General features: G+C 51.4%; 1 protein-coding gene and 1 long non-coding RNA gene across 2 annotated transcripts; both read right to left on the bottom strand.

Annotated features, from left to right (window-relative positions):
- Window positions 1-7,396: 7,396 nt before the first annotated feature.
- LOC109762813 (uncharacterized) lies at window positions 7,397-9,048 on the bottom strand. Its single transcript, XR_005757123.3, has 4 exons — window positions 8,700-9,048; window positions 8,220-8,621; window positions 7,780-8,119; window positions 7,397-7,675 (listed from the first exon to the last, which is right to left on the bottom strand). It is a non-coding gene; the product is annotated as an uncharacterized lncRNA (long non-coding RNA).
- A 4,741-nt stretch (window positions 9,049-13,789) lies between these two features.
- LOC109762811 (putative cyclin-dependent kinase F-2) lies at window positions 13,790-14,965 on the bottom strand. The gene has a single exon (XM_020321687.1). It carries the CDS (start codon window positions 14,963-14,965, stop codon window positions 13,790-13,792), a length of 1,176 nt encoding a protein of 391 aa, XP_020177276.1.
- Window positions 14,966-16,295: the final 1,330 nt, after the last annotated feature.

The raw sequence follows: 16,295 nt of genomic DNA, 5'->3' as shown, positions 1-16,295 counted from the left end.
TGTTGTAGGCCGGTCCGGACGGGCGAATCGATCGCCGGCGCGGTAAGCCGCGCGGATGGGCGAGTCAACCATGTTGTGTTGATGTAGTGAACAATTGTCCTGTATCAAAAACCTCGCAAGCCAGAGTAATTGCTCTTTTTAAAGAAAACAATATATAATATATAAAAATTTACTGGATTGATTTCACCTGATATGTCAGGCCAGAAATTATCCACCGCGGAGTTGATGATCATCATGGTGAAGCTGAAACCAATCACGGCCGAGTCGGCCGCGGGAGCAGACAGATGAGCCGGCCGCGGTGTTGTAAGCCGGTGCGGTCGGGCGAGTCAATCGCAGGAGCGGTAAGCGACGCGGACGCTAAGTCGGACGCGGCGGCGGACGGGTAAGTTGTCCGTCACATTGTAAGCTGGTCGCAGACGTGTGAGCCGGCCGCGAGGGTGGACGGGCAGGTCGTCCATGGCATTGTAAGGCGGCGCGGATGGGCGAGTCGGCTGGCGCGTTGATGTAGACCAGACCGCAGGGGTGGCGGCTTGCGCCCACCTGTTGAACAGTAAGCGGTCGCAGATGCCGTTACATGATGATGCTACCGCACACTTCATGGATACGGCATTACACCATCTTTATGATGAATCATTGTCCTGCACATAAAAGTATACATACCAAAGTGATTGTTTTTTGACAAAAAACAATATGCGCTAATAAAATAATCTTAGATGGATATCACCTAATTTGTTCGGATGACCGATGATCCATTCAACGCAAGAGAAAACAGCTCAGGTAGACCGGCAAGCCAAAATAGCCCGGCGGTTTATCACAGCAGTGGCGGCTCAATGCGGCCCCGGTGAATCAATACAGCAGAGGCGGCTTAATGTTGCGCATTTTTTAACTTCGTCCGATTTTTTTAAATCTCCAGACACGTATTTTTGCACCATAGTTTCGTGTAGCCTTCTCATGTCCATCTTGAGCCGGACAGATAAATAGTAGTAACAAAGTATTGCCAGTAATGGCAGCGCACACTGACGGAGCTGACTGCTGACGCGACCGCAGTCCAGAGTGGCCACCGTTTAATATTCCCAAGCATGTCAAAATAGAAGGCGGTCCGGTTTAAGGAAAACCACTATGGTGAAACCGGGTCACAGCCGTATCCGCATCTGGGTCGTGGCATTTTTTTTGAGGTAGCAGTAGCCGCGTACACAGGAAACCACAACAGCAACTCTCGAGTAATAGATCGGCACATCAAACCCAGTTGGAAACTGGACTCCTTAAAAGCCAGGTACAGTACTTGAAAATCGGAAACTCACGTGAGCAACCACTTGGAAAGCTTTTTGTGAGATCAATTGCAAGGTAATGATTGGCCTAGGAATCTGTGCCCTTGAGGGGTTTGCTTCTCTGCGTAACAAACAGAAACGTAAAAGCATGTGTCAATCAACTTGCAGCAGGCTTCAATCTTCACGCCAGAGGGTAGCAATCAGACCAGGTCACTAAATCGGACCAGTTGACGTATACTTGCGGTAAAAAACTCCGGTTGATCTCGGCGACTTGCGGCCGCGTACAGACGCAGCCCTAATTCCCGATCTCAATCTTGTATTCATCCTTCCAAAATTAATGAGTGGAATTAATTAATCCGGCCGACGGCAGACTTCCTGCGCGATTGTTTCATACCGGCTCTTCTTCATCTGATCACATCGCGAGCTTTCGATCCCTAGGAGAGATCCCTTCAAGAACTCATCACCACCGTGCGCAGGCCCCACGGTGGGCGCCAACTGTCGTGGAATTGTCACGGCAGATGTCCTAGTGTAAGGACTTAGTCGTGAGGCCAACGCATCTATGCGGTAGCTTGAGAGGGGTTGGGCGGAATCGAGAGACGCAACACAAGACAAGGATTTAGACAGCTTCGAGCCCCGGGAAACATCATCCGGTAATAGCCCTACATGCTGTTTGTGGCTAGGTCTCATTATGATCATGAGAGAGTCGCCGGCTTGGCCGGCTCTTTGTGTCTATCCCTAGAGATTGTTTCTTGTTGCCTGTCCCTCTTTGGGGTGCCCTGCCCCTCCTTATATAAGTTAGAGGGGCGGGTTACATGCGGAGTCCTAGTAGGACTAGGACTAGTCTATCTTTTCTTACAAGTTGAATACAAGTCCGGGTCTTTCTTCCTCGTAAAGGAAATATTCGTCATCCCTTTCTCCTTAAGCCGGCCCATCATAAACGTGAGCCGGCCTTCTGGGCCTTGGGCCTTGTCATCCATCTGAAACACCCGCCGGGTCACCAATGAGTCTTCAGGCTCGTGAATCGTCACACCAGTGAACCGCCAGACACATGAATCGCCAATCTTCTGGGGGTTGCCAATGAAACGCCAAGTTCGGCCGGGTCATACCGCGGGGTATATCCCCGACACACGCCCAAAAGTCGATCACCATCAGCATCACGCTCCTATGGCGTCGTCGCCGATCCCACCACCGTCTTCTGTACCAACCGACTTGCGTCGATCCCGTCAGACTGTCCAGTCCGACCCAGCCAAACTATTCCGGCTGCACGACACGCTTGAGGCTACCAAATCACCTTCCGTGAATCTCCATCCATAACATTATAATTCCATCTTGGTTGACATGACTTCCCGCAACACCCTCAAGCATCCATGTCGTGCCAACAAATTTTTCACCCTGTCTTTCATAACCCAAGGTTTTCAGTTCCGTTGAACTTCTCCACCTCAAACCTGGTAACCGTTGGTGCCATGGTCCTTTGTACGGCTGACCCTATGAAGAATTGTCTGAGCTTTGCACGCGATTCCTCAAGTACACGAACAGAACCTCCGCATACTACTAGCAATTTCAACTAGCTGGTCTTCACGCGATCTGCTCCCTTGGCTCAACCCCAATGCTGTTGTTTGACTTGCCCAAGCCCTTTGCTAGTTCCCGATGGATGTATCAATGGATATTTCCTTCGCTCGGCTGATTTTCCTGCCTGTCCGTGTGCTATGGAGACTCGGTCTCCTTTTTCTCAAAACAAAATCTCGTCAACGCTAGACGCATCCAGCAACCAGCCTGGGCCTCCCACCCGCACATACGCGCCCCGCGCCCCTGCAGATTTTGTGTGTCACGGTGTTGCACACTAGCCGGCCGTACGGGCCGCATCCACGTGCTCCTCCTGACTTGCGACTGCTGCCACCCGTGCAGTACAATCTCGCCAAGATCGCCAAGTCGACTCTGGCCACCAGGTGACGCTTCCGATCAACTAGCGAGCCGTTTCCGATTGCTTCTTCAATCTCGCCAGAATCATGCCATAGTTGGCTGCATCTCAACTCGATACTTCCTTCAGATCAACAACCGTGATCTTCTCGAACCTTGCTCATGATACCAATTGTTAGAATAAATCCGAGACATAACATTGATCATCCAAGGACCAAGCAATCACACGAGCATGACACCGAGATTTGTTAACGAGGTTCACCGATTTGGCTACATCACCGGGGTCAGACTATGGGCGCTCCTCCCCGTGACACCGCTACAATACCGCACCAGGTCGCCCTGGATGCCGGCACAAGCCGCCGGCTTCCCCTGCGTTCATGTGCTATTATTTTGGCATAGGTTACATCGTGTGTCTACCCTCGCTATATAAGAGAGGCCTAGGATACAAGTGTCCTACTTGGATACGACTCAATATCCTATCTAAACACAATACAACTACAAGTCCAATTGTAACCTACTTCGTACACTATATTCGATACAACTCTAACAGAAAAGCATCAAGGGCAGTACTGAAGGAAATATGCCCTAGAGGCAATAATAAAGTTATTATTTATTTCCTTATATCATGATAAATGTTTATTATTCGTGCTAGAATTGTATTAACCGGAAACGTAATACTTGTGTGAATACATAGACAAACAGAGTGTCACTAGTATGCCTCTACTTGACTAGCTCGTTAATCAAAGATGGTTATGTTTCCTAGCCATTGACATGGGTTGTCATTTGATTAACGGGGTCACATCATTGGGAGAATGATGTGATTGACTTAACCCATTCCGTTAGCTTAGCACTCGATCGTTTAGTATGTTGCTATTGCTTTCTTCATGACTTATACATGTTCCTATGACTATGAGATTATGCAACTCCCGTTTACCGGAGGAACACTTTGTGTGCTACCAAACGTCACAACATAACTGGGTGATTATAAAGGTGCTCTACAGGTGTCTCCAAAGGTACTTGTTGGGTTGGCGTATTTCGAGATTAGGATTTGTCACTCCGATTGTCGGAGAGGTATCTCTGGGCCCACTCGGTAATGCACATCACTTAAGCCTTGCAAGCATTGCAACTAATGAGTTAGTTGCGGGATGATGTATTACGGAACGAGTAAAGAGACTTGCCGGTAACGAGATTGAACTAGGTATTGAGATACCGACGATCGAATCTCGGGCAAGTAACATACCGATGACAAAGGGAACAACGTATGTTGTTATGCGGTTTGACCGATAAAGATCTTCGTAGAATATGTGAGAGCCAATATGAGCATCCAGGTTCTGCTATTGGTTATTGACCGGAGACGTGTCTCGGTCATGTCTACATTGTTCTCGAACCCGTAGGGTCCGCACGCTTAAAGTTCGATAACTGTTATATTATGAGTTTATGTGTTTTGATGTACCGAAGGTAGTTCGGAGTCCCGTATGAGATCAGGGACATGACGAGGAGTCTCGAAATGGTCGAGACATGAAGATTGATATATTGGAAGCCTATATTTGGATATCGGAAGTGTTCCGGGTGAAATCGGGATTTTACTGGAGTACCGAGGGGTTACCGGAACTCCCTGGGGGCTTAATGGGCCATAGTGGGCCTTAGTGGAGAAGAGGAGAGGCGGCTAGGGCAGGGTCGCGCGCCCCTCCCCCTCTAGTCCGAATAGGACAAGGAGAGGGGGGCGGCGCCCCCCCTTTCCTTCCTCTCTCCCTCCTCTTTCCCCCTTCTCCTAATCCAACAAGGAAGGGAGGGAGTCCTACTCCCGGTGGGAGTAGGACTCCTCCTGGCGCGCCTCCTCCTGGCCGGCCGCACCTCCCCCCTTGCTCCTTTATATACGGGGGCAGGGGGGCACCCCAAAGACACAACAATTGATCGTTTGATCTTTTAGCCGTGTGCGGTGCCCCCCACTACCATAGTCCACCTCGATAATACTGTAGCGGTGCTTAGGCGAAGCCCTGCGTCGGTAGAACATCATCATCGTCACCACGCTGTCGTGCTGACGAAACTCTCCCTCAACACTCGGCTGGATCGGAGTTCGAGGGACGTCATCGGGCTGAACGTGTGCTGAACTCGGAGGTGCCGTGCGTTCGGTACTTGATCGGTCGGATCATGAAGACGTATGACTACATTCAACCGCGTTGTGCTAACGCTTCCGCTTTCGGTCTACGAGGGTACGTGGACAACACTCTCCCCTCTCGTTGCTATGCATCACCATGATCTTGCGTGTGCGTAGGAAATTTTTGAAATTACTACGTTCCCCAACAAGTACATAATTTGTAGAAGATGAACTGAACAAAAACTAAACCAGAATTTTAGAATTTGCCATGGGGCTTGAATTAAACTTGCCATGGTCCATATAAAACTTTACCATGGCAAATTATACATCATTTATCAAGAATTATACAAAACATTTCTCATGGCAAATTTACATATCTCTGACTCTCATACATGGCAAAAATATACAAACATATGTAGGAGACTAGGAGGACAAAAGCAAGCATGGCAACTTTTGCTAAAACAAAATGCCATGGTGTATGAAAAAGTCATAGCAAAAAAGTTATAGCAATTCTGCCATGGCAACTACTCCAGAATGTTGCCATGGCAACTATTCATAGCAACTATGTCAAATGGCGACTGTTCATAGCAATTCTTCCATGGCAACTACTACAGAAAGCAATTCTACCATGGCACCTACTACAACATTTTGCTATGGCAACTATTTGCGGAATGTTGCCATGGACACCACTCAATTCTAGTTAAGTTTCTACCTAGGCAAGTGAATTATGGAGTATGAGAGATTTACATGTCAATTCTAGAAAAGGTTGAAAGGATCACATCTGTAATACTCCCTCCATTCCCTTATACAATGCCACTATGAAAAATACATTTTGCATCTATACAAGGCCACTAACAGTAACCGAGGCAAAATTTAATGATGTTTTATCGTACTAGCAACTTGTTTAATACTTGCATGCATGTAGCCATAATGACACTCTGCCACTTCCTTCTTATTCCTTCCTTGCATGCATGCGGACGTATTAATGATCTCAGTTAACAACAAGAAAAGTTGACTTGCAAAGTGGTCATTAAATTTTACTTAGGTACTCCCTCCATTTTTGTTTAAAGGGCGCAGCTCCAAATTCAGTCGTTTTCACAATCACAGCATGCAAAGGCGCAATACATTAATTAGAGTCTTAATTTCTCTCTTTCCTCTTCCCTTCCGGAGTCTGCATGCAAGTGGGAACAAGTTGTGGCTTGTAGAGGTGTGAACGCAGATCACTTTATTTGCATGCCGTCGTCTGTACTCCCTCCGTGTTGCATGCTCTCCTTTTCCCACCGCCTCCTCTTCCTCTTGTGTATAAAAGTGCAGACATTGCTTCCTCTTCCTTGAGCCAGCGAGCAGGAAGGCAACATGGAGAAGCTCGGCGAGGTTGAAGAGGTGCAGGGCGAGGTGGAGGTTGTCAAAGAACTCGAGGATGACGAGCTGGAGGTAACACATGGCCAGGTGATAGAACTCGAGGATGAATTCGAGAGGGTTTATACAACCATCCAAGATCTTTTTCAGATAGTTGATCGTGCAACCAATGTCGGAGCTGGTGAATCAAGGATTTCGGCTAGGACAAGGTACATCCGCAGCACTAACCTCGCGCTGCGACGCAGGGCTACGTCTTCATGTGATGGATGCATCATCCCTGCAATGTGCCGCAACTGTGGTGTGCGTGGTGAGGCATCGATTTTTTGTTGTCTTGCTTGCTCTCTGCCGGTGCCAATGGACGTGGTACCTTGTGAGATGTGCGGAAATCCACTTCTGTGTGATGATTACTGGTGCAAGGACTGCGCAACGACTGTGGGAATTGGTGAAGATGGTGTGTGCTCTCGTTGCGGTCGCAACACCTCAACCGTTGCCGAAGATGACAATGCATTTGTGCCGGACACCGAGATGAACTAGGCTTCATGTTGAACAAGAAATAGCCATGTTTAAGTGGATCTTGGTTGTGAATTATGGATTGAAATAAAAAAATTGTGAACCTTGATCTTGGTTGTGAATTATGGAATGAAATGAAAAATTCTATTGCAGTGGATTTTTTTTTTGCGTTTGTATGAAGTATGTCAGTGCTAAGTTTTTTATCAAAGTTATCACTGTCAAAGTGCAAAAGACAGTCCCAATATTGCATTGTAAACAAACTTTCAAAGACAGTATTCTCTGTCAATGCTAATGTTACAACTCATGTTGAGTTCAAGTACTGAATTGCCTGCTCGACATATTCTCTGTCAATCGTCAAACGAACCTGGAGAAGACCTTGTCTCTCTAGTGCTTTTTTCTTCAAGTGAGGAACAGCATAGTGGATAGACCCCTTGTGCTTGATGATCTCTCTCATGCACGCTTGATGACTCAACCAGATCCTATTGAGCCTTTGATGGGGGTACTCAGCTAGGGATTGATTAACCTATGACACATGACATGAAAAACTCAAAACAGTTCATACACAAATAGGTATATATCACATAGAACATAAAAAGAATACCAACCAAGATCTAATCAGTGCAATACCTTTTGGACAATCTCGAGTAGGGTCTTGGGCATCTTTCTATGGAACATTGCTTGAATTGAGGCAAACCAACCAAGATCTAATATGTTTGTGTCAGGAGAATTAGGTGGTTGGTATATCATCCTAATATCCCAACCACCCCTAGCAGCTTCCTGCAAAAAAAGTGGATCATCTGGTTTTATATGAGTCTTAGCATTGTCCTGCTGTACGTAGATGGTATTCCATCTATCGCTCTCAGGCCACTTCTCCTTTATAGCCGGCAGTACGTATTTCACTAAGTACTCCCGACTTTTCTCCCTGTCCACTGTATCTGCAGGCTTCAACTCCCATGACCCCCTCAACCTATGGATATAGAAACAAATATACTCAAACATAGCACAAAGTAGTGAATAATGTGCACAAATTTTTTTAGCACAAAGTAGTAACAAGAACAAGTACCAACCTATTCTGACTTCTCTTTTTAGCTTGCACCCACTCTGTGTAAGCCCAAACCCCTATCTTGCCATCAAACACACAATTGCCTTGAGCATCATACCTTGGTCTAGCCATTGCGGACAAGAACATAATTTTCGGAATGTGGCTTTTATTTTTACATTCCCGGTGTGGTGCCTCCTCTCTATGACTCAAATACATGTTCTGGGTCTTCCGCGTGCGATAAAACCATTTCTCATCTATATGAACCACATCCATATCAGCCCTAAATGTGGGATTAATACCACCTAGGGATGTTATGCTACATGGTTCAAGATGCATAAGAGCATACTCCAGACGAGCCCTTTGGTTTGCATCAGTCAAGGCGGGCTTCAATTCACTTGTTATTCGTCGAATTTCCTTCATCTTCAACCTATCATTCAGAAATCCATAAAATAAAGGAATGTTGACATGTAGAAATTTGACAACAATTCAGTAGTAGAACTCTCACCTCCTCCAAACAGTGGTAGTTCACAAGTTTAGATGTCCAGCAACTTGTTCTAATGTTGTTCTCTCTCTAGGTGGGATGGCCTCCAATGCATCTATGTTTAAATTTATCTTTTTCCTTCCTGATTTGAGCTTCCGATTGTTTTTTACCCCTGTAATGCCTCCACCATTTTTAGCCTGCTGCCATACCCTTTGCACTATTCTCCTTGGACATTCACAAGCTAGTGCAACAGCTTTAGAAACTCCATGCTTCAACCTATTACCCCCACCATTACGGGCAAGGATCTCAGAATATATGTGTCGCTTATCATCTGTACGGTAGTGTGTTCTTGTCTCCTTGTTCGACATAACATCTAAATGCATTGGACGGAATAATTAGATGCGAAAAATATTGAATATTACTGAAACACACAAATATGATCAAAAGGTGCTTACTCAAATCGATAGGTTCTTTTTGGATTTGAACATGCTCTTGACTAGGAGGGTATTCGTCGGCATGGGCAAAATTTGGGTTGTATCCAACCCCTCGGTAGCCAATTGTTGGAGTGTCTCCGTTGGTCATCTCCTGCCCATTCTGTCCAGCAAGGCCGAACCCAGTTCCTTTGATCATGCACACGTGACAGCAGACAAGAGTTTAGGGTACATGATCATCTAAAACTACAAAAAACTATGAGTACATGATCTAAAACTAGGGTTTAGGGTTTACCTTCTATGGTGGCAGCACGGGAGGATCCATCTCTGATCCGTATGCCACCGGCGCCGGAACTGAAAGTGAAGCCCATGGACTCACTGCCGCCACTGCCGAATGAGATCCCGCCGCCACCATTGACGAGGCTAAACCCCACGAACGAAGATCTTACCATCTCTCCGCTACCTGCCACGGCTCCGCCAATGGAGACACTCCAGTTCGAGGAACCGGCCTCGTTAGGTGCCGGAGGACGAGATGGGCGTGCGAGGCCGACGCGCCGTCGAGGCAATGTCGTTGGAGGAGGATGCGGCTCCGAGCGAGCGGTGCCAATGGAGAAAGCTGGCATCGACGCGCGTCCAGTGAGACCAAGAGGAGGAGGAGGAGGAACTGCTCCTGGTGGCGGCGATCTAGGTTGGAAAGCCACCCGCGAAAGCCCACGGAGGCCAAGAGGAGGAGGCCGGCGATCTGATCCCCCTGGCTGTGGCGGCGCCATTGGAGTGAGATGGAGGAGAGATGCAGACCGATGTCTGTTCGTGTGCCTCCATCTGCACACATATATAAAGAGAGCACCGGCGGGAAGATCGGCTGGAACTATTGATCGGTGAAAATTTCGTTTACAATTTGGCAGCGGGGAAGATCGGCGCGAGTTTTCGATCGGAGATGAAATTTTCACTCGCGTTTTTTATGGAAACTGAGCGGGGAGAAAGGAACGAGTGCGGGAGAAGGAGAAAGAGAGGAAATCGCGGCTGGAATTGGCTCCACCAGTGCATGCGAGGAGATGGCTCGCTGATTGGCCGTGGGGGTTACTAAGCGTTTTTAACGCGATTAGTTAGGCGCAGAACCGTAACTCCCGATGCTAATTTCACGTCCCACGTCCAGATTTTCGTCCAATTGCTAGGCACCTTGGTCCCAGAGACTTTGGAGCTGCGCCCTTTAAACAAAAATGGAGGGAGTATCTGTATTGAGTTTGTGGCCTTGTATAAGGGAATGGAGGGAGTATGTTCCTAGATGGTTGGTAGGATGGCAAATGTGCCTGCATCCATACAAGAAAACACAACATTCGCATGTATGTTGATGTTTTTTGTTGTTGCATCTTTCAAAAACAGAGGGAATGGAAAAATAGCCTAAACAGTCATACAATTCAGGCTGCATCCGTGGAATTTACATGGGGTGAATCCGATGGAACAAAATGAAGAAAATAGAGGATGAAAGGGTGCTGAACCTGGATGGCATATGAGGCAAAGTCGATGCTGCACACCAGACTTGGCAAACGCTGGCGTCACGAGTTGGATGCAAGCACGGATGGCTCGACCACCGACGCCAGCGGACAGCATCTCCCTCAACTCCCTCCATGGGTGTGCGACGCCGCGGGGCCAGCGATCCATCCTCGTCTCTCGTTGCTCACCAGGTGGACTGCCGGCGGCGCCTGCCATGAGCTCGAGGCATCCCGGCGTCGAGGTGGAGGGCGGGCGCACACGGGAAGCCTGGGTGGCCTACGCAGACGGAATTCCATCGATTCGACGACCAAAACGGCCGCGCTGGCGGCCCGCGCTGGATGCGGGAAATGATGGGGCAGCGGCGATGACTGTAGGAACCCCGCGGTCGCCATGGTCGCATCTGCAGTTAAGGAATAATGTCATCTTTGGGAATGGAAGGGATTCCGTCTCTGGATCAGCTAACTTCGTTGTTAACTTCTGGACATCTTTCTCCTCGTGCTACGGGGTGAAAGAGGTGGTGTCCATAAAAGGTAAAGGGGTGATTGAGGAGCTTGGGAAGGAGCCAAAGGCTGCTAATTATATGGTGGTATGGCGACCGCCGCCAGATGACTGGATTAAAATTAATGTTGATGCTAGTTACGTGGACAGTCTGAAAACCGCCGGTGTGGGAATCATGCCTAGGAATTCTGAAGGGAATGTCATCTTATCGTCGTGGGATTACATTGGTCATTGTACTAGTGTTGATGAAGGAGAGCTGAAGGCGTGCCTTATTGGTCTCTATATTGGTATGACCATTCATTCACCTATTTTGTGATGTCTTTTCTTTCAAATAAAATTCTTGACGAGTCATCGCTCATGGATCTTCAAAAGGAAGCGCTTAGCGTTTGAAAATTGATGCAGAGGGCCAATGCGGTGGCCCACGAGATTGTTAAGTGTTTTTTTAATAGTTTTTGCTAAACGTCGCGCATGCTGTAATGAATGATTAGAAAACATTTTAATTATTTAATAACATTGGAGTGCTTTATAAAAAAACAATGAGGGGGAGTGCTCCTCATCCCCCTCCCCTCCCTCTCCTCCCGCGACGCTCCCGCGAGCGCCGGGGGGAAACCCTAGCTCCGGCCCGCGGCCCTCCTACTCGCGCTTCCCTCCCCTCGCCGCCGCCCCAACGTGCTGGTAGGCTAAGCCCTGCCAGCGCGGGCGGCGGCGGGGTGTTCCTCCTTCCCCCGCCCGGGACGACGGTCGCGGGATCCAAGATCGGGTGGCGGCGCAGCACTTTCCTCGGGGCACGGCGGCGCGGCGGCAGCAGCAGGCGGCGGAGACGCGGGCTGCGGGTGGCGGCGTGAAGGGGCTGAGGCGTGGTGGGGCGCGGTGGGCTCCGGCGGCGTTGACCCTGTCGGCGGGCGGCCAGATCTGGGCCCAGGCGGCGTGTGCCGGGAGCGGCCTGGGCTACGGGCGTCCGCCTCTGCCGTGGCCATGGCTGGTAGGGTCGGAGGCGCAGCGGCGGTGGCAGGTGGGCGGGCTGCTTGGTTTCCAGGCGTCCCGCCGGCAGGACGGCGACGGCGGCGCGGTTGGACTCCCCGGTGAGCTTCCTCGGGGGTGGGCGGCGGTCCTGGTGGGCACTCCTTGCCGATGGCTGGGGCTGTGTTGGTGGCCTTGCGCGGCTCTGCGCTGGGCGCCGAGGCGGGGCGGCACGGGGGTGTGTCCGGGGGGAGGGATTTGGCTGGAGGGATGGGCCGCGCCGACGTGCTCGGGCCCCGTCACCGGCACGGGGGTGTGCCGGTCTGGATGCGCCGCTCCCCCACCTCCCCCTTTCCCCGGCCGCGGGCGGGCGGCTGTAGCGCCGGCGATCTTCCAGGCGGGATACATTCTGCGGCTCGTCGGTCTGGTGTGTCCCCTTGGTCCAAAGTTGATCCTTTTGGGTGATCTTGGGGGTGTTTGGATGTTGGGCGGCGGCCCTGGCGGCGGGAGGCGTGGCGTTCGTGGACGGAACCTACGTCTCGGGTGTGGGCGGGCAACCATGGCCTCGCGGGGGGTTTGGTTGCGGCTGGTTGGCAGAGCGAGGGTATGTCGGAGGGGTGCGAGCGCCGGAGTTCATCACTTGCCTAGTCCTTGTACTGGCCGACGACGGCGGCGGCCGTGGTCGTCGTATCCTTCATGAAGGCGCCGTGGCGGTGCTCCTACCCCTCGCATGTGACTCCGGGTGAAAACTTGATCTACGGATCAGACGGTGGCAGCTATCCGTGGGCGTCCCCTTCTAGGAGGCACTGTCTTGGAGTCCCTGCTCTGTCATGACCATATCCCCCCTCCTCGTTTCTTGGTGGAGGTCTCCGTCCTCTTCAAGCGGTTATCATTCGTCATTTTTAGTTAGCTTGGTTGGCGGTGGCATTGGGGGACGGTGCTCGACACCTTTGTATCATGTCTTGGATGTGTGTTGTGTGCGGTGGTGGTGTGCGTTGTATCAGTCTGTCCGGATGTTGTGATGATGTTGGCTTTATAATATAAAGCGGGGAAACCTTTTTCGGTAAAAAAACATATATTGTTGGCAGGGCTAATAACTGGATCAGGAGTGCTAAATTACAAAATGTGGACAAACCATGGGATCAGTATTGTTGGCAGGGCTAATAACTGGATCAGGAGTGCTAAATTACAAAATGTGGACAAACCATGGGATCAGTTATGTAGGCTGTTATGTGTCAGGTTTGCAGAATTGGAAAAGTTTCATTCAGTTAAACAACTCACACTGTCAGTTTCTGGATATATTGGCAAATTCTAGGAGATACTGGCAGTGGTAAGAGACGAGCAGCCTTATTTACAAGAGCAGCCTTAAAACCAAGCATTAGATGTAACTTGAGACCTTAAAGGCCAACAACTCCATCAGAGTATGAAAGTGGATTGTAGGCAAAGTACCAGTCCTTTGTGGGTCAAAGGATGAACAATGTGTAGTCTTATAAATCTCACGAGAGATCATACATTACAGCTGCTCCCAGGTTCTAAGCTACTCCTGCCACTAGGAAACAAGTAGTAATTAGCACAAGCTCCCATGCAACTCACAAATGGTGAGCCCCATACAAGAGGGGGTGGTCGCTGTAGGCACAGGCACCTCACCTCTCCGCATACAACTATGGTTTACATGTAGCCTACTAAGAATTATGGTTACAGGACCCTAGGTCAGTGTCCCACGGTGACCTGCTATAATCCCACCGGAGCATCGTCATTGTGAGCGAACCACGGAAGTTTGAGCGCGGCGGCGGCCGCCAACCGCTTGCTGGGATTGCACGCCAGAAGCCCCTTGAGAACCTGGAACCCTTCCTTGGACAGAAGCTCCTCCGGGAACAGCTCGCGCAGCCGGTTGCCGTTCCACTGTCCTCGCCGGCGCTGCTGCGCCTGCTCTCGCCGCCACACCGGCACCTTGTCAGCCACGAACGACGACTCGTATGGCTTCCACTCCCTCTTCCCCGGCACGCCAAACACGTCGTAGATCATCTGCAGCTGGTCGGAGTCGCAGCGCCCTTTGAACAGCGCCTCCCCGGTGAGGAGCTCCGCCATCACGCAGCCGAGGGACCACGTGTCGACGAGCGTGTCGTAGCCCGGTTTCTCCAGCAGCATCTCCGGCGCGCAGTACTTCCTCGTTCCGGCGGCCCAGTAATCGTCGTCGGCGTTCTGCCCCGCGATTGACAGTGCCGAGCCGTAGTCGCCGATCTTCACGGCGCCGTCGACGGCCACGAGGATGTTCTTGAGCTTGATGTCGCGGTGGATGATGAGGTTCTTGTGCAGCTCCTCCGCGCCGGACAGCAGCTGCCTCATTATGAGGCGCACGTTGGCCTCCGGGAACGGCCGGCCGGTGCGGGCCATGCGATCGCGGAGGACGTGGTGCAGGGACGGCCCGAGGCACTCCATGACGAGGGAGTAGACCCCGGTGTCCGGATCGCGCGCGAGTCCATGGAGACGAAGGAGGGCGGGGTGGCCGTGACACGCGGCCATGAAACAGGCCTCCCGCAGGATATAGCCGGCGCCGCTGCAGCAGTCTTCGCGGATAGTCTTCAGGGCGACGGTGTGGCCGGTCGCGTGGTGGCGCGCCTTGGTGACGTCGGCGGTCGAGCCATCTCCGAGACTGCGCAACTCCTCGTACTCGTAGCGGCGGGTGATGCCCTGGCAGGGCTTCCTCCTCCTGCTGCCGATCTTCCTCGCCTCCGCGGCAGCGTTGGCGACGTCGGCGATCATGGAGTAAACGGCGGCAACTCGGCTGGCGCTCATGGGCGTCTCGGTGGCGACGTGCTCGTCGATCATGGCGCAGATGGAGGCGACCCGGGACGCGATGGTGGGTTTCTTTCCCGCGGTTGCGCGCCGCTCGTCGGCGACAGCCATGGTCATACGCGAGGCGGCGTAGGGCAAGGTGTTGTCCAGAACTTCCGAGTTCCCAATCGAGTAGCCGCCCTTGGACGCGCGAGCAATGCTAGCGAGGTGATGATGAACGGGGGATTCGACCACAGGATTATCGACTGTATATATGATGAAGGAAGGAGGCTCGACCTGCAATCCCGCGTCGACGCGAATTCGGAAAGAAAGAGCGTAGAGCGCACGGAAAAATTTAATCCGTGGATCAGCTCGATCCCCACGTTTCCCACCATCTTGGCCGCCTGGAAATCGCCGCGGCGAGCCACGGTCGGATCACGATGCCAGTGGTTAGATTGATTTGCCGGCCGGTTGAGGCGAGAAGAAACGGAGCCGAGCGCGCAACTAGGAATTGAGCCGATCCGAGGGGAGCACTCTGGATGGATGAGCCGAGCAGAGGCGCCTGCGTTGGCTACCGTGGGATGACGACATTAGACACGTGGCGGCAGATGCCGGATCCAGTTTTGCGGACGGGATCCACGGGAAAAAAAAACGCGCACGCATTGGCTCGCCTCCCTCTTTATCGGTCCCCTTGCTGCCGCTAGGTGACGCCACCGTGCAAAGCCCGGGCGGTGGTCGCCAGTGGCGGGGCTCCTTCCTCGAACGGTGGGGATCCGGATAGTGTGGCCCTGAGAGGCACGACGGCCCTCTCAGGTGACGCAGTCATCGTGGCTATACTGGCAACACCACGGATAGAGTGGAGGCTGGCAGTTAAGTGTGTTCAGCCCAACTCCCGTGTGATCCTCGGCATTGACATCAGGATTGTCTAGCGCGGCTGCAACTGTGGTGCACATGGATGCCATATCTTGCCGGGGTGGCCGGTTCTTGCTCCCACGGTGGTTTTTGTGTTGCAGTGCAAGTTGCAGGGTCGACAATGCGCAATTGTGTGGCTCCTGCCTTTGTTTGCTGCGGAAAGATAAGGTTCGGACGGGCGGTGGTCTACGACCGCCGCTTATGTTCTTGGAGTCATCGTTGTTCAAGGCCATGTGCCCTCTTTCGAGCTTTGGGGGGGAACCCTTACTTCACATCTTCCTAGAACGGGCGATGGTGACACATCTTGCATCACGTTCCTTCTCGAAGGCGTCGCCCTGGTTTGCAGGTTCCATCACTGCTTGTTGTGGGGATGTTGAGGCTGTGACCCTGGATCAAAGTGGTGTAGCTTCTTGTTCTGCAATGATGGTGACTTCGAGTGAAGTTAGTTTGTGGTTGAGTTTTGGTGATCGATGTCATCCTACTTGTTCGAGGGGACCCTCGTGCCCCACACTGTCTTTGCGGAGTCGAAGCTCTCGAGGAGGTGCCAACG

This window comes from Aegilops tauschii, chromosome 5 (genome assembly GCF_002575655.3).
Source record: "Aegilops tauschii subsp. strangulata cultivar AL8/78 chromosome 5, Aet v6.0, whole genome shotgun sequence".
Lineage (NCBI taxonomy): Eukaryota > Viridiplantae > Streptophyta > Magnoliopsida > Poales > Poaceae > Aegilops > Aegilops tauschii.
This window is presented reverse-complemented; position numbering and strand designations above follow the sequence as displayed.

Coding starts and splice junctions, on each gene's coding strand:
- LOC109762811 (XM_020321687.1), bottom strand. CDS start 14,965: ATGGCTGTCGCCGACGAGCGGCGCGCAACCGCGGGAAAGAAACCCACC.